The sequence below is a fragment of the Pyxicephalus adspersus genome, chromosome 4 (genome assembly GCF_032062135.1).
Source record: "Pyxicephalus adspersus chromosome 4, UCB_Pads_2.0, whole genome shotgun sequence".
Lineage (NCBI taxonomy): Eukaryota > Metazoa > Chordata > Amphibia > Anura > Pyxicephalidae > Pyxicephalus > Pyxicephalus adspersus.
The window spans coordinates 116350527-116372779 of record NC_092861.1 but is presented as its reverse complement, the minus strand read 5'-3'; the positions used below and the strand labels follow the sequence as shown (position 1 = coordinate 116372779).

Here is a 22253-nt window from a genome sequence, read left to right as displayed (position 1 = left end):
AGAAAGTTTTCTATATTGTATTATATACATAGGGAGTAGTAATAATGTTCAGGGGAGGTAGGGCCCAGTGGAGAGATAGGTTCTTTGCCTTGTAAGGCTATGGTTTGCCAACCCTTAATAGTAAATATAGAAAATAATCACAAAGAGGAAGAGGGGTTTTTGAAGGCAAACCTTCATAATACATAACAAATACAGTAAAGACTGGGTTTCAGTCATATAAAGGTAACAGTCTATGTAAGTTTTGGGGCCCAAAAGGGGCAGACAATTGTCATCTAGTAGGCAAATTACTAATCATTACAGATGCTTGTCGCGTACGTATAGGCCATAAACCTGGCGTGTTTCGCCCATTTTTGGCTTCCTCAGGGGTGGCGATATGTTTAGTGATTGATTGACAGTATATTGCATATGGATAGAGATAGGGTAAGTGTAGTATGTGTGGATAACACTCCTTCTTGAAAATGTGGGTAAACACCTTCTAGTAAGGGGGGGGGGGGGGTTATTTTAGAAGGTCCCCAGTCTGAGGCAGCACCTTAAGGCTGGTGTGAGTGTTGTTAGGTTCCAGAGGGTGGGCAGCCAGAATGCCGCCCGGCTGGTGCAGAGAAGTATAGCGTCTTGGGACCTTCTAAAATAGAAAAAAAACCCTTGCTAGGAGGCTTTTACCCACATCTTCACTGTGGAGTGTTATCCACACATACAACACTTACCCTATGGGCAATATACTGTCGGTCAATCCATGGGCAATATACTGTCGGTCAATTGCTAAACGGATCGCCACCCCTGACGAAGCCAAAAACGGGTGAAATGCGTCGGGTTTATGGCCTATACATACCTGACAAGCATCTGTAACAATTAGTAATTTCCCTACTAGATGACAATTGTGTAGTGCCCCTTTTGGGCCCCATTAATTATATTAACTGTTACCCTTATATGACTGAAACCCAGTCTTTACTTCATTTGGTATGTATTATGAACAAATATAATAATACATTCACACTTGTTTGCCTTCAAAAACCCTTCTTTCTCTTCGCAATTATTTTCTACATGGGGAGTAACATCTTCTATCCTGACACGTTTTGCCACTTGGCTTCTTCATGGGTATATAGAAGACGTGTAACACCACATAAACATATAACATAAGTTTATTTCTAATACCTTGAAACAGAAACCACAACCACTAAGGCATGATATTTATAGGAATATTGAACTGCCATGTACTGCATATACATGAGTATAAACTGCAAATTATTTAAACTTGACATTGAAAAGTGAAATTAGAAAAGAATCTTGGTTTATATTTAGGTGACACCTAGTGCCATAACCTAGAACTGCATCTGATTGATTAGATCTATCAAGGACAAGCAGTTTGTACCAAACTTTACTTTAGGACACAGCTTCATCTACATAATAAACAAAAGATCTGTGGTTTAGTAAACACTACAGTATTATTTTAATGGATGATAAATACATTACTTGGCCCGTTCTGAGCTTTTAAACACATATGTTTATATAAACTAGTGTTACAAATATGGGGTCATAAAAAAGCCTTTTTTTTATATTAGAATGGATGTCAATAAACTATATAAATTTAGCTAGGACATAGCTAATGAGGCACATTCCAATTACTGCTTTATGTAATTGATTGATAATTTGTCATTCATATTCTCCAGACATCTAATGGTAAACTCGCCTAGCTCCTGCCTAATTAATCTCATTTAAATGATAATTGGTTATTGTAGAAAACCATATAACTGTGTTAGCATCTCTGAAACTTAAAAAGTTTAATTAAAAAATTATTTAAAAAGTTCAAGTGTAGTGAGTGTTTGAATCAATCAGGAGAACATATGTGAGACATAAAGCAAAGTAAATTATGCTGAAAGAACTCTTGATGCCTTCTATCAAGCTCAGCTGTGGAAGTGTATTGGTGTGAAGCTGCTTTGGTGCTGGGAGATTTACATTGGGTGCAAGGAATAATGAACCAAAGGGGTTACTACTCTGTTTTACAATGCCACCTCTGTTCATCTCTGAACAAAGTAAAGTACACTCTCAAATTATGCAAAATGTGATTGGTTAAGAAATGACACAATCATCAAATGTCAACCCAGATTCTTGTGGAAAGATGATTACCAAAAAGACTGAGAAAAATACTATACAAGCCAACCATACCACTAGGAAGAGCTACAGAAGGCATAAGCTAACATTTCATATCTTTGGTTACTGACTGCTAAAATACCAGAAGTGTGCAAAGCTGTAATTGATGCAAATGGAAGATTTCTTGATAAATACAATTAAATGCAGTAAATGGAATGTTACAGTATTGCCAATTAATTGACTATAATTTCTGAATTAATAATTAGAACATGAAATTTCCTGACTTGTAAACTTAGAGATGATCAGGCTGCATGGTAAATCACCACTGCACTGTTTATATATAAATATGTTCATAAAAAATGTTTTCATAGTCAAGGGGGACCCTGAGGGATAAATTCAACAAAATGTATTTATAAATAGCAATGCAATATCACATTTAAAGGTATAGCGGATGTGTGTGTGTTGGGGGATAGGGGCGTAAAAAATAACAGTACATTTGCTACATATATTTTTAAAGAAATGTCATTTTACATTTTTATTTCATTAGAAATAAAAGACTACCAAAATGAAGCCACACATTTTTTTATGGTTACCCAATGTTAAACATTGCACATTTTTAAATGTCCTTTTTTGCACATTTATTACAGGTATATGATGAACTTGAAATATTTCCCTTGGGTGTTTACAATATACACCTTTTAAAGACTGGAAATATAACAGATTTTGGTAAGTTATATGATATGCATAGAGATGTCTTTTTTTTATTAATACAGTACTTTAATGTGTTACATTCCAGCACACATCTCACTCCTTAGTGTCCAATTACCAGTGTGGTCTTTATTTTAGTGAACACCTCTCACCCCCCAGTTTCCATGTTACCAGACTGATCTTCACTTTAATACACATAGCTGGCTCCCCAGTCTCCTTTCCATCAGGAAGATGAGCACTGCAGCACAGACATTACTTTCTCCAGAATTCATGCCATTGGAAATCTGCGGCATCAGCACACACAGCTTTCACCCAGTTTCTATGTTGGCAGTAAAATGCACAATTTATTTCATATTTATGACCCTCTGATAACTAAGCAACAAAAAAGAAGCCTCATGCATCAGTTATATGCAGTGCCCAATACCTTTTACACACAACTCCTCCAACATTTCTAATACATACAGTGCCTAATTTCACTGGTATGTGTCGTGCATATGACTTTTCATTGCTCTGCTTCATTTTTCTGCATTATACACAGTTCATAATATCTTTCAGTGCATCACACCTCTGTATTGAACATAGTGCTGTATTCATTGGTATTACATTCAGTGCTCCCACAGTTTTCCTACAAAATGTGCCTCATAATTACAATTAGTTTTTCTACGTTCCCATTTCTTATAGTGCTTGGTACATCTGTATTATTCAGTGCCTAATGCCTCTCTATTATATCCTGGCCTCATAACTCTCTATTACAGTAGTATATCCACAAAAATGTTGCTGCTTCTTTTCAGCTAACATGCTTTAATAAAAATAAAGTTTTCTTTACTGGATTTCTGGTAAATATATTCATGTTGGTAAAGCTTTCTAACCATAAGCCTCAGAGGTAGTCCAAGTTTAGAAGCTTAGAATAGAGACAGATTTCAGGTAAGCATAAGGGGTAAACAGACTAGGTATTTCGGCTGTGGACAGGGGCAATAATAGGGATTCATATCCTACTATTGCCTTTAAAGATAGGTGAAATGCACAGTGAGAAAATGAATCCCCCATTCCCCCCAAAAAAGCTTCATCTTTTCTTGCCTTTAGCCAACCATATGCAAAGCTTAAATTTCAACTTACTGTCAAATTTATGTATAAATACATGACAATAGTTCCTTACCTTAGGCATATTTTCTGTTTGCAGGATTTGCTGTTGCTGCTCAGGTTGATGATCATAATAGTCTTACTCATATTTATGTCAGTTATGTTCATCCAGATGGACTGGCCTACAGGGAAGGTAGGTATTTTTCATTTTATATTCCTGATTCCCTATTAAGAGTAGACTGGACAATGCTTTTTAACATTGTACACATTTAGGGTTCCAAGGATATAATGCTTTTTGTTTTTGGTTAGCTTGATAGACTTTTTTTGTATTTGTGATGATAATTTATGATTTTTACAACTAGTGAAGTTAATTACCATCTGTAATATCAGAAGCCATGCTCAGAAATTAAGGTTGATTTACAAAATGCATTTAGGCTGTTTAATTAGCAAAGTGAATTATCTCTCTGCAAGGGATAATTTGTTTGACTCAGCAAATGTGGGGAAAATTCACTTTCCCTGTGATTGGATGATTGAAGGCAGGAAAGCTTTACATCATTCACTCAGCTAGGTGAATTATCCCTTGCAGAGTATTATTTCACTTTGCTAATAGAAAGGGAAAATCTCTCTTATGGGAACACAAGCGACACACTAATATAAAACCTGATAGGGTTTCAAAACCATTATCATTCTATCCAAAACTTTATATACAATTTTAAGGGCAACTTTAGGTTTTACCAGATTTTCCCACCTCCTATTCGTAGCCCCACAAATATACAAAGCCTAGCCAATCCTTCTTCTCTGCTGCAAAAGCGAAAAGAAATTCACTTTTTCTTTTTTTCTATTTGTGCAATGGGCTGCAGAAAAAGCACCCTTCTTATTTAACTTGTAGAGGGAGATTATTGTACTCGGCAAAGATTGTCTTAACAAACAGTCCCTTGTAAAGCATCTGGGTTAAAGTAGTTTGTAAATCATATAGCTGCTTTCTGTGGCTGCATTGACCATAGTGATCAGCAATACTAAATAATTGCCCTAAAAAACTTCATGATCTAATGTTATGCTTGTATGGAAAAGGGCTGTGCACATAGCTGAAAATAGCTTTGGCTTCTTACAATTATACTTAAAAGTAAATATTGACATTGCATGAAATTATACAGTGGGTAGTTAGGCAAAGAGTTATCCAGATTTTATTATTATAGACACATAAAGGAAAATACATAGTTATTTTTGGTTAATAATGCTATGATTATATTTTTTTCCCATAAACCAGTAAATGTTAGAGACATGTTATTTCCTGGGTGTTTTACCTTATTTAGTGGATACATTGCTTCATTACAAATTGTACCAGTTATTGTGTGCACCCATTTGTAATATGTGTCTCAAACATCTTTTTGCTCATTAGGCTTGCGAACAAAAAATGAAATCCTCTATATTAATAGTGAAGCAGTTACTGACCTTGACCTGAGGAAAATGGAGTTATTATTCTCAGAAAGGAGTGTCTTGCTGTCACTGAGGAATTGTCAAGCTGAAAGCAAACCTTCACAAAACTCATCGCGGTCAGAAAATTACAAGTTCAATGATCAGATAAGACCTTTACCACCACTCAACCAGTCTCAGCTCTTGGAAGAATTTCTTGATAATTTCAGGAGAAATTCTATGAAAGGTAAAACAATTTACAGTTGTTTGAAACACAGGCCAAGATACAGTGTTACAGTGTCAAATGAGTAACTCATAACTCACATTCATACACTCAAAATGAATCAATGAATTAAGTTGATTTACTAAAGAAATAGAAGCTGTTCTCTTACCAAATGGAATGATAGTGAGTTATAGAAACCAAGTGAACTTACATTCATTTTGAATACTTTGTTAAAGTGGAACTAAAGTTCCACTAAAAAGTTCCATTTGTCTTGGTCCAAGAACCCAGAATCAATGTTCATTTATCAAAGTACATTATTACTTTGCAGATAATACCCAATCAAGTGCAAGGAAATGTAAAAAAAAAAAACAAAAAAAAAAAAAAAATTCATTCCAAATGTGTTTCCTTTGCTAAAGCATTTCCAAATATTTTTTGCTAAGTAGTTTTGCAGACCAGCTGTTTTAACCGTAATATCTTTTATTTTGACCAGTATACTTGTGTTGTAATGTATTCAATTTAGTGAGTACCGATAGGCCTCCTTTGGTCTGTGGTCAAATACATGTAATATGTAAGTAGGTCAATAAAGTACAGTGTTGTGCAATAGAGCTAATTTGCAAAATAAAAACATGTTGTGCAGACCATTCAAGCAGCTTCAATTCACTTTTTGATTTGTTAGAATATTAAATCTGGAGTCACATAAGAATATTAGGTACTTTAGGCTTCCTCTTGACACATTAATTCAGTGGCAATAAGTATAGAATTGTACATTGGTGCAGTGAACCTTGGTGGAGAAGTCAACATCGTTGTTGTGATGGTTAGTGAAGAAGTGCACATTGGTACAGTGCCAGAGTTAGGGGGGTGGTTGTCAGTTTTCAAAATTTATATTGGTGCAGTGGAAGTCGGAGGCTATGGCAGACAGGTGGCACATTGGTGGCTATGGCAGACTGAAAAAATGCACATCTGTGCAATGAAGTTCACATCAGTAAGGTGGGAGAGATGTAGGCATTCCTTAAGTGGTGGTCAGTGTAGACATGCGTTGTTAAATCTGATCTAATCTGAGTATTTTGAGTAATCAAAGAAAATGAAGGTAAAGAATAAAATGCCAAGGTAAGTGTCATTACATAAAACAATAATCTGATGTAAACAGCTGAAATCAGAAATCAAGAAATGTATTAGGGAGCATTTTATATTCTCCTGTATTCATGACTCCCACGTTTTAAATGGCAGTGTTCAGGTTTAATTCTGAAAACATTTTAGCACTACATTAAGAGGCGCAATTTGTTGGACTTCTGCACTTGAAGTTAATATTTGTATATTGAATACCTCAAGACTGCCGAGTGTTCTTAACAAAATGAATAAAGACAAGAACAAGAAAAATGTAAAACAAACAAAAAATAAATAAAAATAGATTTTTTTTTTTTTATAAAAATGGTTATTATGTTAAAAATGTCATGGTAGGTCCACTTTAAGTATATAGAAAACAAGGGAACTGGAGAAGCAGATGTGTCAATTCACATATTTTTGTGACTTATGAGCATTTATGGCACATTCAGAATGATTTCTGTGCTCCCACCTTGCAGTGTGTGAATGCAGATATCTGGAACATGTGTAACGTTACATCATGAGGTGGTGGGTGGTGTGGGATGGGTGATGTAAGACAGAACAAAACAAGCTCTGCTGCCTTAACAAAACATTTGTTTGTGCTAAGCCTTTAATTAAAACAATGTTGATTTCTATCACAGAAGCATTCCAAATGCAATTCTGAACCATTTTCGCATTTATAAAAATATACATTCATTATCATCTGAAAGCAATGTTTTAGCTTTACAGGTGATGCAGAAAATATATAAACTAACGTTGACTGATATTTGACATATAATTGCATAGAAGCAAGGAGACTCAAATGTAATACATAAAATATAATAATGTGCCTGGTGGATAGTTACTTCCAGGCACCCATGATTACACCAGACAGCCAAACATTGGTTTTTCTACACTCACAGAATCCTTAGATTCTGTGAGTGTAGATTAGATATATGTGATTGACAATTAGATATAATGTGCACAAAATGGACCTGACTTATTAAAGCTCTCCAAGACTGGAGCACATTTACTTTCGTCGTCAAACCTGCTTAATCCAGCAAACCTGGAATAGATTTCCTAAAAGTTATTTGCCGTTTGCAAATGTTTTCAATCCTTGACTAGATCCATTACAGGTTTGCTGGATTACCCAGGTTCGCCAATGAAAGTGTATCTACTCTAGTCTTGGAGAGCTTTTATAAAGCAGGCCCAATAGATAAACTAGACAATCTCCATAATTCATATTAATTTAAATAAAAAAAAAAAAAACTTCCTGTACACGGAAGATGAGACGGCCATATTTGTTTATTGGATATGCAAAGATTGATTACTGCTTTACAGTGTTGTCTATGGGTTTTGGGTATCTGCTTTTCTCTCAATACTCTCAAAAAGTCCAACATTTATTATGGCTGCACATTTAAAATAATAGAATAAAACTAAAGAAAGAGCAGGGCTTTTAAAATGTAAAGGTCACATTAAATATAGGACAATAAATGTGCCTACTGAAAATACATGTGTTCTTGTACCCCATATTAGCCAGTTATTTGCAAAATGTCATTACCTGAAAGTGATGTAGAAAATAAAATATTGTAATTTTGTCTAGTAACATTAGCAAAGTACTTCAGTGTACTGAAATAAGGGAATGCTAAAATATGGAAAAAGAGGCTGTTAACAAATGGATTCATATTGAACTATTTTATTTCTTTTTTTGGAGCCTTAAACTAATTAAACAACCGGTATGAAATCACTATAAAAATATTAACTTACAAGCTTATTATGTTTCTGGTTTTGCGTCTGATTAGCAGCGGAATTTGCATTGGAACAATACAAATTTGCTGCAGATAGCTGATGCAATTTTATTTTTGTTGAGGGCCAAATCTGTTTTGTTTTTTTGTTTGGTTGCTTGCATTAGTGCAGTATGTTGTTTTATATAATAATTTTTTTTTAGCATCCCAATGCAGGTGAGCACACATGCACTGCACCACAGCATAATAATTGCACACTATGAGAAAATGCTACACACCCATTTTCTTGGATGTTTACATAACCTATACAATAGAGATAAGGCCTTTATATGGCACAATGGCCTTGCGTATCTCCCCTTTACAACTTTCCTATACACACAGACACTCTGGTGGGATGGGCGGCCAAAGTCTCCAAAGTTGGATGCCTCCCATACGTCCCCCTGACACCTGAAGTCCACTGATGCTGAAGTCCTTGGAGATTTGGGACTTTCCACAAATTCTTTTCTAAACTCATTACTTCTTGGTCACCATTGGCATCCCTTATCCATAACCCAATGTTTTCCCCCAGCCTATAGGACCCTCAGATCTTCAACTAGTGGACATCTCTTGACTTGTGCCTTATTTACTACTTCCCCACTCTAAGGTGATTTCCCAGGGGTCTGTTCTTGAAATACATACTTTTCATAATATTCCTTTGAGAGAATACTTCCTTTTTCTTTTAATTCATCATTGGGTTTCCTCTATGCTTTAATGTATGCCGCTCTTTTACTAGAACTTCTGAGAGAATATGACTTCAAGCACCTCTACACTCTCAAACTAGTTTCACTGTTGTATCATATCAACCTTAAAGTTGTCCTGTTAAAACATTCTTTATGCTATGTGTGCAAGTGGGGAAGTTCAAGCTTAGGCCCTTGGAGGAGTGGGAACACAACTGGTTGACCCTTTACTCCTGTACTATCTACGTAAACACAACCGCTTACAATTCTGCTCAGGTAGAACCTGACGCAGTCAAGACTTGCTCATCTGCAGTCCTTCGGCTTTTTCTTTTCAAGGACACAATAAGCCAGGTGATATGTTACACACCTGGAGGTCATGCCCAAAAATATAGCTTTTTGGAGCTTTGTTCAATATAAACATAGACCCTGATCCATGGCAAACACTTCTGCATATTGATGATTTAACCCTCCATTAATCATAGCTTACATTACTTGCATTTGTCTTACTAGCTACTAAGCAAGTGAATTTCAAAGCCTCCTCTTTCCCCTGACCTTACATCTTTCGTTTTTCCTGACACTCCTGTCATCCTATATTACATACCTTTGCCTCCTGTTTATTATATTCCCAGAAGCAGTACCCCCAATAACGCCAACCATATGGTCCATTGCATAATTCTCTTATATGACATATGTATGTCTATGCCTTACTTAGTTAATCTTCTTTGAATATAAGAATCCTTAGATTTGCCCACCTTCCTCTCTGGAGTTTTCACCTTGTGTATTATTGTATTATTCCCTGTATATGGTACATTGATACCTTTCTCTCTTGTCTCTATTTCTCTACCTTTCTTTCTATGTATGTTTGTAAATTTTCCAAAAATCTTAATAAAACATGTGAAACAGAAAAGATTATATATTTGAATTCAGAGTGGGGAAAGAGGGAGATAGGATGGCTAAATAATTACATGCTTCTGATTTCAAGTATCACTTACAATTACCATGCTACTTGTTGGCCATGGAGTGGGGAAAATTTTTTAAGTACTACTTGTGCTGCCATTAGAATTGGGTGGGAATTGCAGTTTATTTTTTAGTGTTCATGTGAGATTGCTGAGAACAAAAATAAGCAAAGTTCACTAAATAATAAAATGGTTTTAACAGAGCACTAACACTGTATCTGTCAACATACAGAAACCTAGTGGATTTCCTTGCTATGTTGTTGTCACTATTCAGTAAGGAGACCTGATAGATGTTGGGTCACAGCTACAGTTGACTTCTATACCTTTGAATTACAGAATCAGAGTAAGCATGCAGCATGTGGCAGGGAGGGTACAGATTCCTTTTTCTACTTGTTCTGGATCACAAGGTTTTGAACCTTTACATCATCATAACAGCCAAGTAGCTGTCATTCAATAGTGATAAACTAATTCTGTCGAATATAGTAGATTTTCTTAAATCACAGAACTCTCACACTAAAATCTTTAAATTATGATCTGCTAATATTTATGAGTCATCAAATTGACACTGAGTATTTTCTCATACTTAAAGAGTATGTTTGTGTGTGTGATAAACATTTTTTTTTAAATTTTGTATAGATCGGGGACTTCTTGTCCTTAAGACACAGCAGGAAATTAGAAGAAATATTTCAAAGTGATGAAACTTCACCTATTAGATCTTGGGCAGTTGTCTCCAGAATTGATGTCCCCTTAACCTTAACCTCACCAGTTCATCAGGAGGTACCAACCTTCCCAATAGGAACATAAGCATCAATCAAAACTTGACACAGGATATAATCCTTCACTAATCTATCCAAAACCAAAAAAGGGGGAGTTTGGCTAGTTATTTATTTTAAGTAAACCCATACTTTGATTTTAATAGTTACGGCAGGTACTATAAGCAGTCTGTACTTACCTTCTTCCTTCCACCTTTTCTGGTGTTACATGCAGCCAAAGTGTTTTGAAATCTTTTCAAAAGTTTCCATTTTCTGAAAGTTGAAAAAACTTCTGGTCAAACAAGCTCCCAGAGTTATGTAAAAGGGAGACAAATCATGCCTATAGCACCTATTATATTAGAAACCAGTTTGCTTTGTCTGTGACTGGCTAAGTGCAGGTTTCTTTTAAAGTCAAAAATATGAGTATTCCCCCTGCAAATGGCATAATTAGTTAAAAAAGGTTCTGGTGGGTAAAGCACTAAATAGGTGCTGTTATGATTGGAGAATAATAGGTAAAATTTACGGCTTGGTTTCCAATGCTAGTATATCCAAACATTGATTTCTGTTTCAGCTGTTACAGTCATGTCCTTTTTACTAAGTAGGTGAAACATTTTTTGTATTTTGAGATGTATTCAAGAAAAAAAAATGTAATTCTCAGTTCATCCATCAGCCAAGTTTACTAGTTATTGTTAAAATACTTTATCTAAGTTAGTTTTAGCAAAGACAAAGTGCTCCAATGTCAGTTTTCCACTTCCAGCTCCTGATCTGCTTTTGAAGGTAGCTAAAATCAGATTGGTTGCAAAAGGAAAGACAGACACTTCACCTTTCCTACTTTTTATACATGAGTCCAAAAAATTACATGACTCTAATTTATTAAATTGGACTAACTTAAAAAAAAACCCTGACATCTAAAAATAATAAAGCCTTCCTCTATTTGTAAATTGCTCTCATGGTAGTATAGTTATCATTATTCCTGATATTTTAAAATGCCACGAGCAGGGCTGGCTGCAAAATAATTATAGGTTTGCAAAATGTTCACTGACCGAACAATAGGACTTTTGCATTACTCCCTTCTTCTCATGTGGATGAATGCCTGGCTTGGTGGGTGAGAGTGATATATTCCCTCTCCTTATTGCCGTTTTATGACTCAGCCACTGCATTGTATAAAATTATCATAATGCACAGAATTATAGAAACAACGGGGAGGATGGACTGTAGATGTGTGCAGGCTATGAGCCACATAATTGGCCTGATAGTATGGGAGAATATAGGGGAAACCTAGTATATATTATATAGAGGTATACAGATCTATTTACAATAAGTTGGGCTTTATTGAAGAAAGTGATTATTGAATGATACTCATTTACTAATTGGGCAGCTATAGGGAACTTTAAACACACACATTTTATTTCATGTAGACACAAGCTACCAGAGCATAAGCACTTTGAAACTACATATGTCTAATAAATAGATCAAATATGGTGGTTCTGCAGAATACCTGGGACAAAACAAGTGGGCACAGAAGTACGTTTGACTTTTCTACTCTAAAAGTGTGTTCAGTTTTGTTGCCTATAGCAACTACATTTTTACAGTGTAGATCACAGCAGTTGAAAGGAGTTGCTGAAATTAGAGAACCTACAAAGAAACCGGAAAGTTATAAAAAAAATAATAATAACATGTATTCCTAATTAAATCCTTGTTAACCCTAATCAGCAGCAATCAACTCATTTCTACCCTTTTGTTCCTGTTTTTTTGTCCACATAGGAAGTCACAATGAGTCACATAGGAAGGATATTGGTCAAAATCTGGGGAAAAAAGGTTGTCTTTCATTTACATATGTTATTTTACAGGACTAATTCTTGAATAAAATGCATATGAAAGAATTTTATAAAGGAATATTGCAAAAAGAATTCCCAGTTTTTCTCCCCCCAAAATTGAATAACATATTTTTATCTTAAAGTAAATGTATGTCCAGATATTGCACACTAAAATTTAAAATATTTACATATTTTGAACTAATAGTAAACACATTTTAAAACAATCTCTCATCAATCTTTTTTAAGCTTTTGGGAAAAAAGTAGTTTTTTCAACACAGTTTGTTGAAAACTGCAGTTTATGGACTTTGTAAAGCGCTGAGTAATATGTCGGCACTTTTTAAATACTACATAATTATAATTATAAAGTGTGGCAAAGCATTAAAAAAAAAACACACAAGCACTTATCACTCATGCCTGTGGCTACAGTTCATGCTCTGATCAAAATATATTCATATGTAGTTGTCCCTTTAGTTAAGGAAGCTGAGACTACAATTATAAACACTCACATGCACAGTGTAAGTAATCATGGGTTATGTAGTTTTTCTTCCAAGAAGCTGTCATTGCAGCCACTCCACTACCTTCCAGTGTTCAGCCAGAAATAGTGAGAACCATCAGCAGTTAATAATATTAATAATTATAAACTTTATTTATAAAGAACCAACATAATATGCAGTGCTATATAAGAATTAGGGGTTGCAAATGACAGATACAAACAGTGACACAGGAGGGCTATTAAATGGTACCACAATGTGTTAACTTGTGTATGTTTTGCAGTAAAGTGTAGGTATGTTTGAGTCCTACCAGTAGTGAGTGAAATGACAATGCCATGTATTTAGTTATCAGTGGGTTTCTTTCTTGCCTTTTATTTCATGCGAACAATTTATTTGTGAATGAAAAATGCATATTTGACAATTTTCTAGCAATTAATTTGTTGTACTGGAATTTTTAGATTTAAGCAACGTGCCGGATGTTGCTATTGGTAATCTGAAAAGAAGCAATACAGATGATGCTTTGGATCAGGTTCAGTGCAGGCCAAGAATAGATCACACATATAAGGTAAGAGTATGTTAAATATTTTTATTTAATTTATTATTCATGTATATTCTTACAACATATTTCAGAGGGTTTTTTCAGAAGCAGCTAAACCATTAACACCAGTCTCCACAACTGGGGGAATGTTAAATGTAGTGATATAGTAACACATATAAAAATGTTACATGTCTAATAAGCCAGCTTTGGCCAGTGTATTGCCATTTTCATAATCAAGCCTTTTATTTGTATTATATGCCTATTTTTCTCTGTGACTACTAAACAACTAATATGTTGGATATGTAAATACCCACAGATAAACACCAGCTTCTGAAATCAAAATTACAATAACTGTAAAAATCTGTTTGATAAAGCAAATAAATTGTGCAAAACAGCTATTAATTGAACATGTTTAAAAAGTATGCAAGTATTACATCCACCTAGCTTTATTGACAAATTACATTGAGGTTCTTTTGTAGAGCTTCATCCTATAAAATCAATAGTGAGAAGAACTGCCGTCCATGCAAAAATTATTTATACTTATATGTTGTCACCACTCATAAGATTTTTGTTAGATAATAACTTAATATATCTGTGGACAAATGCAGGTTTGTGGAATGACCTACTGCATAGACTTGAGTATAAGCCAAAATGCTTTTTTTAAAAATTCCTAAAAATGTGTCTGTATTGGGTGACACCTAAAGACATGTCTTATAACTGCTTTTGTCTCTGGTTTTGAAGAATCAGAGTTGCCATAGACAAAGCAGTTTGTAACACTAATGACACAGGTGGCCAACAATATTGTATAAAAGACCATTTAAGGAATTCTTCTTAAATGGTCTTTTAAAAAAAAAAAAATCTCTTTTTTGTACCGGTACATATGTTTCCTTTTTAAAAAGTATGTAGACTTTTATCGAGCCAGCAGGCGGAGCTTTGGGTTTTTTAACATTGCACTCCCCCTCTACCATGTATTGCATAAATGTTACAAATGTACAAATATTGAAAAATGTTGAAAAAAAATGAACCCAGATCCATCAGTTTCCATTTCAAGAACTGATCAGTAGCAGTGTTCTTTGGTTGTCATTAACATTATTCTGAATGTTAGAAGCTGCAATTTTCTAACGCCATACTAATTAATACAGGGAAAGTTAAGCTAAACCTCTTTATCTTCACTGCATTGTAACACTGCCACAGATAAAGTTAGAAGCTGAGGTGTCAGAACTGCAGCTTTTATGTGCAGCTTATTTTTACTTTACAACTGATCTCCTTTAAATACAATAATGTGCTTTGTTTTATAGTTGTTTGAAGGTACTGCCAAATGCCCTATTTATCATACCTATGTACCAGTGACAACATATGCTTTTTCTTTGTAGCCAGTTCAGTTCGTGAATAGCATTAAAATGGGTGATTTTTTTAATCTGAGAGTCCTAGTGAAAAATTGCTATTCATGGCAACTGCGGGAGATAGATGGGCTATGGGTAAGAACTGCCCCATGAGATTAATCCGGCAGTGGTAGAATCAAATGAGAAAAAAACTCTCCCCAGTCACCTAAATGAACAACTGTTGAGGAATGTATCTCCTACTCAAATTAAAGTCTGTGGAGGAAGAGAAGAGAGGAAATTAGTTGTTAATAGTATCTATCTGATAAACAATTACAGCATTGCATGATAGTGGGAAACTTCTTAGCACAACTGCTGTAATTCTTATGAAAACTAATGCAGCACAAAGACAGCAGTCACTAGCCCAAGAGTTTAGAAGTGTGATCAAGTTATTACCCCTAGCATTAGGATAATAGACATACTGCAGTCAATGTTATGGGTAAGCCTTTGATTGTATTTGGGGGTGCTGGCTAGCTACCCAGAACTTTTTAAAACAAGTCTTAATAGTATTGAGTTATTGCTTGGTCCACTTGTGTGACCCAGAGAACCACAGACTCTCCAAGCTGATAGATTTCTTATCTGTATACAGACATTGCTCACATTCATTCCTATGGAGAGGCTGTTTATTGTTTAAAAGCATAATAGGTTAAATTTATAGAATACCAGTATGCTAAGCTATCCTTTTAAATAGAAATTAAAATGGCTTTAATTCATTTCTTTTGGCTAGCTGGAGAAAATTAAAATTGCATTTTTATAAGTCTGTTTATGTTTTTCCCACCTTTTTAAAGGGTAAAGTGTTTTGTACTTTTGAGTTGAATATGATGGGTCATTTGCTCTGAAATGATCGTTTGTGCATTATTGTTGGCCACCGGTAGATGGCGCTGTGTCTTCATGTTAAGTGCTACACTTTTACATTTTATTTAGGGATCTAGTACCATCTAGTGGCCCAAGTATATACAGAGATTGATTTTGTTATGGCATTTTCAGGTCCAAAAATAATCTGTTTATACTTGACTTTGTGCTGTAATTGTTACACAAACCATTTTGTAAATTACAAAAAATATTTTCTGTTGAATCGGCCGTCAGCTATAAATTTCTGAAAGGAAAAGCTCATATCATTTCTGAAAGGAAAAGCTCATTCACTACACTGCACCGTGCTACATATATCCATATATTTTCTAATTTAAAAAAAAATGAGACATCATGAAACAGAGTTATCTTGAAATGGAGAAAAGAAAACTCCATTAAGGAAGCTGTTTATGTACAGTGGAGCAAAAGAAGCTTTGGAATTATATGGTAGTTTGTCCTGTTGCTTTGACCATACTTTGTGACCATTCTTTGCTTTTTGTGTGTGTGTTTTCTTTTTTTAGGGGGAGGGGGCTGTGCCACCCATACCACTGTTTTTAAATAACTTCTTACATTTGTACAGACCGTCTTCAAATATGTAATTGTCTTCTTGTGATTTGCCTATTACTTTTCAAAGCAGCTGAAATACAAGTGTCTGTTTCTACAGAAAACATAGTGAAACTCTGTAATGGCGGTTGCAAAAAACTTTGCATTGTATGAACACAACTGAAAAAAAAGGAAAAGGAAAATAGGATTTGTAGGAGAAATAACTGAGCTGTGACAGTAAATCAGAAGACACAGCTACAATACCACTAAAATATTAAATCAAAGGGGCTTCTAATATGCATTAGTATAATGTAAAATGATTTATATACATAACCTAATAACCAGCATTTTACTGAGCAAGTATTACTATGTCTTTATGCTTGGCACCAATGTTTCTTGGTACTAAGAATCATTGTTGCCTATAGTGCTGTGGATGCAACAGACAGTGATACCAATGCAGCATTATGGTCATAATCATTTAAATAAAATAGTATGTTTGAAGCAGGGCTGTGGATATGGAGTTGTTACATTTTTTTTTTGCCGACTCCAAGTACAGTTCAAATACAAAAATTCTAAAAACACATTCACATTCAAAAATCCGCCAGGAGTGCCGGATTTCCGAAAATTCCGGGTTTTTGAAAGTTATACATACCTCCACACACATGCCAGTTTTCCTCTCGCAGCACCCGCGGACATTTGGCACAGTTCCAGGGAGCAGGCAGCAGGGACGTCTTAACGTGTATTTAGTTTAGCTAGCAAGACCTAACAGCTGTTTCTGGACAACAGCGCCATTCAAACATCAATGGCCAAACAGTATACTGCAGTCCCTGTGTTAATATTGTGTTACAAAATTCATGCCTGAAAACTGAAGAAAACGGATTGTCGAATTTTCTATTGTCAACTGTAGTACATAGTAGTAGCTTCCATCTCCACCAGCATAATTTATATCAAGCAGTTGTCAATTTTTCCTGATCAGTTATGTACATGGAAAGGATTGTGGCAAACTTTATACAGTTATGTTGTTAAGCTAATTTGAGAAGGATTCAGTTGTTCAGTGAAGTTTTCTCAGAAATGTAAGGTGATTTGGAGCATGTATCTTGAAAAGAAAGGGGAAGTAAGAGAGGTCTCATTCTAGACCTGGGGTTGTCCATGTGTTAATTTCTTACCTCAAATTGTTCTTTGAGATACTAAATATGATTTTAATTGAAATGAGTAGTACCGAAAATGCCCGTTGGTGTGTCAGAAATACACTTGGCTTATAAGTCCTGTTGTGGGCTGACACCACACAGTATTTTTGTGAACTGAGTGGTGTCAGCTTTTCCCAGTTTTTCTCTGGTAAACTACCTAAATCCTCTGCTGTTCCTTTTCCAGAAAAAAAGAGAATTCCAATTCTGGAGTAACAAGATAACCACTGAGAGGGGTAATAACTGTCTTTAAGATAACACAGAGACTGTGTGTAAGGCTGTATACACACATGAAATTTATGTAGCTGGAAACAATCTTTCATATTCATTTTCAGTGGCAGGAGAACGAATGGGTGTTGTACCCACATAGTCATTTGGTTCTACAGAAAGGAGAGTATGTGTGGCACCTTACTGTGCTTTCCTCCGAAGTAGTGACCAGCAGTCATTTCCAATTGGTCATTCATTGATTCGTGGTTGTGGTATCTTAACAAATATTACAAAACGTTTTCAATGTTATAAAAGTGACCAAATGAAAGGTTTTATATATACCAATGGCTAACCAAAATAGAGACCATATCAGGTAGTGATCTGGCAGCCCTGATGCAGATTCAAGAAATATTGGCTGTTTTTCTTTATTTTTACCAAAGGACGCACAATAAAAAAGGATGTTTCTCGGCTAGATCAGAATTTCTTTCTCTGAGTTATATTTTGTAAGTCTTTGCCTAGTTCTCTCCTTTATTTTTGCACTCATCTGATATTCTTGACATATTGCAAAATTTATAACCTGTATCAGGAGCATTTTTGTTGATAGGTCCTATAATTTAGACTTAGGCATGACATCTTTTTCTTTTTGTTTGCAAAGGCTATTTTTGTATCTGCCAGTACTTTAAATATACCCGAAATCGTAACAGATGACGGATTTAGTGCAGCCGTCATAGCCCTACCTAATAAACAGGAACTGGATCCTGTTCCTTTCATTGGAGCAGCAGCTGTATCTCAGCATTTGGCAGCTTTGCAATTTGACAAAACTCTGACATAATAGGGAGCTTTCTCCCGGAGGGTGCCCATTAACGGAATGGTTTCCTTTGTGGCTTCTTTATATTAATTGGGTTTATTGCTAACAGAATGCCAGGGTAATATTGTGAAACATTAGGTTTTTCTTAAATAGAAATGATGTTTATTAACGATCGACTGTTAAATGGCATTGCAATTCTGTTTTTTTCTGGCAGTAAAATAATTGCATGCTGTTCTGGGACTGAACACGTTAATAATGCTCTCAATGTGGTATTGCTAATAATATACTTAGCAGTTGTGCCGTGTACTTTATTCCAGCAACCATTAGCTGCCTGCTAGAGATCGGACCATACGTATGGTAATGCTACTGAGTAGAACAGGCACAGGGATGAGGGAGGTGAGGATCCTAACTATCTGTCAGGAGTTCTTGCATGAGAATGAGGTTGGTGGCGCTAGGAGAAGCAGCCAGTTTGGGATGATTTCACATCACTGCAAAAGCGTTGCTCATTTTCCTACAGGCAACAGCTGTATAAGTGATCACTTATTTTTGTGTATGGGGACATCTTTGCATTGCTTCATATAACAAGTAAGTGCCAATTTATACATAAGGTGTGTGAAATCATTTTTTTTTGTAAGTGGTCTTATATTTAACAGTGCATGTACTTTTATTATCATTATGTTTGTATTCAATTTATGTGCATGTCTGTAAAATTTAACAAGTCCAAAACTGTTATCTGTGAAATATTCCTTGTTTTGTAATAATATCTGGGATTTTTCAGCAAGGGTTAATACATATATACATATATATAATGTATATATTTGTGTGTGTGTGTGTGTATGTATATAAATATATATATATATATATATATATTTATATATCATTAATATTATAACAATATCTGATTTGATTTATTTGAAGCCTCATTGTAGTTTTTTCGGGGTATTATTGATACAATATAATAATAATATTAACAGACTATATGTTAGATTGTTTTGTAGATGATGTTGATTGTTTTTCACAAAATTATTTCTGGTTTATTCTAATTTAAGAACATGGAATAAGCTTCTTGAAATCTGCAGATTTGTTTCATATGTTTTGAGAACAGTTTGCAATAAATGGAGGTTGAAAGATTAACATAATTGATAGGCAATATATATCATACATTACAGGATTGAAAAAAGGAGCCTTAATTGATGAAGCTATAACCTATTGGATATTTACCATTACTTTTGGTATTAATCATGTGACTGTCATTGAAGGCTCTCATTGCTGAGAATAAAAACGCTCATGAAAAATAGGGATCCTTATAGCTTGAAGCATGATGCTTTGTATTTGGAAAATGCCCAGCTGGTAGAGGGAATGGTCACTTTGAAACTTGAACTGATTGAGCTGAAAAGAAGTGGGAGTTCTCTATCATGTCTTTACATAAGACCTAGGTTATTAACAGCTACAGTATGAGAAGGTTCAATTATTGATTTTAGTCTGACTTACTCCTGTTTTTTAAATGGGGATGTTAAGGGAATAAGATGATGATGTTTTTTTCTTTTATCCGTCATCTCATTTTACTTTCAGATACTTTTAAGCTTTTATGGAAATGTCACTTTCTGATCAAGATAAAAACTTTCTACATTTTGTTTTTTTGTACAAATGTGCAGGGTGCTTAAGGTTGGATTAAAAACGGTGGCTGAAGGTGGCACTTTGCAAGTAATTGTGACCCATTGCTATTGGGTCTAAATAATGGCGGTGGGGGGACAATATGTCATTTTGTGTGTTTTGTCACAGTCAGAAAAAACTGCTACCTCAATATTACAAATAGAAATACACATTTATTTTGTGATATTTTGATCTTACCATTCAACAGTAACCACATAGACACCCTACTCAAACCTCAAGTTATTTATATGCACTATTTTGATAAATAATCATTTGAATGTATAAAAAAAAATTAGTGCTATCTATTTTTGAGCACCAGGGACAGAGGCCATGCGCTAATAATGAGACTTTGCTGTAATAACAGTAGTACAAGAGCTGCTGTCAGAGGTTTCTGGTGGACTTGGGGGGAGGAATGACAACCTTTCTATTATTACCATAGTCTCCAGGATGCCATATAGCGCTGTTGTACTGGCATGCACTCTCCCTGACTGAGCCCCCACGCACCACGTAGGAAGCATGCTTTGTTTTTTTTGTTTTTTTTCATAGAATGTTTATACTGTGTCCTGTTTAAATGTTTGCCTGATTTGCAATTACCTATAAAAGGCTTTTAAATTACTGATGTAGGGTAAAGTCTGTTAGTTTGATGTTTATTGGATTTTTTTTATAAAGGTTGCTAGACAAGTTCCACTATACTAAATATTTGAGGTTGTTTTTTGATCATTAAAGTGTTGTTTGCACTGTATCCTCTCAGCAATGCGTTCACAAATTATATGCTCATTCAGTCAGGGTTCTCATCTACATAGTAATGGTGATTTATAAATATAACAATATTAGGAGATTTCCATATATTGACCTACCTGCAGATCATCAGCAGATAAAGTTTGTTGAAAGACAAACTCAGTTTTCTTTAGACAAAACTGTGCTCAACACTAGGCAATTTAGGCTGAAAAATATGTACCTTTTGACCCTGATTTCTCAGTTGTGCTTTCTGGTATGCATTCATCCGCATTCTGATTACAACCTCCATCCCTGCCAAGCCTTTAATGACTTATCTGTTATATAAATGTGAAAACTACCAGCGCTGATTTTTTATTCTCCAAATCTATTTTGCCTGGTGCTATGAGGACTCTCAATCATTTAAATCACAAACAGCGAACAAGTATGCAGATAAGAACTTCTGACTTCTCTTTGTTCCAGATCCACCGACCTCCAGTCGAAGGAACCCAAGTCATATTCCAGATATTAAAGGAAATGTAGATAAGGACTTTAGACTTTACTTTGTTCCAGGTCTGTTGATCTCAAGTCAGAGAAACCCGTCATATTAAAAAGATTAAAGGAAATGTAGATAATAACTTCTGAATGTACTTGTTAAAGTCAGTGGGTCGGCATATCAGCCATGTAATTACCATTGACCTTCCCTTAATTGTCCACCAGCTAAAGCCAGGTAGGAAGGATCTGCCTCAGGCTGTGGTGGTAATGATAGACGAGGGCTGGGAAATATTAGAGAAAGCTGCTTCCTCTTTTAACTGTACAATTTAAAAAGAAGAAAATACTATTTTCTAACAAAAGGGTAATGGTTAGCAGCTGTTCATAATGTATACTTTTCCTCTTATTTTTTTGGTTGGTAAAGAGCAATTATTCAAACCTATTTAGTTGTTATGATATGGACACCAAATCAGTTTGCCATCTTCATATTAAACTGTCACTTTTCATTTTGCAAATTGTATAAGATTTACCTATTCAAATTAAAGTCTGTCTTAATGACATGACCAATCCAATCTGCTGATTTAATTAAAAATACATTTTGAAGGCCATGACTAAACCAATTGTTTTTAGTTTACTTGATCTGCTGCATGGTAGAATAACAATTTGAATTGTATTTGACAGTTTGTGCAGTACATAATAACCAATGGTGGAATGGGGTTAGTATGACTCGAAGAATGAGCTCTTCCCACACTACTAATGTGTGTGTTTTAAATAATGTATGACTAAGGGGTCTATGTATAAAGCTGTCAATCCATTC

At 35.0% G+C, this 22253-nt stretch overlaps 1 protein-coding gene across 1 annotated transcript in view; it reads left to right on the top strand.

The window, feature by feature from the left end:
* TIAM2 (TIAM Rac1 associated GEF 2) overlaps positions 1 to 22253 on the top strand; it is a 159205-nt gene that overhangs the window by 115233 nt on the left and 21719 nt on the right. Inside the window, exons 14-17 of the mRNA XM_072410256.1 lie at positions 2736 to 2814; positions 3977 to 4069; positions 5276 to 5536; positions 13528 to 13634. Of these exons, the coding sequence (XP_072266357.1) occupies positions 2736 to 2814; positions 3977 to 4069; positions 5276 to 5536; positions 13528 to 13634 (540 nt within the window). The remainder of the gene's footprint in view (positions 1 to 2735; positions 2815 to 3976; positions 4070 to 5275; positions 5537 to 13527; positions 13635 to 22253) is intronic.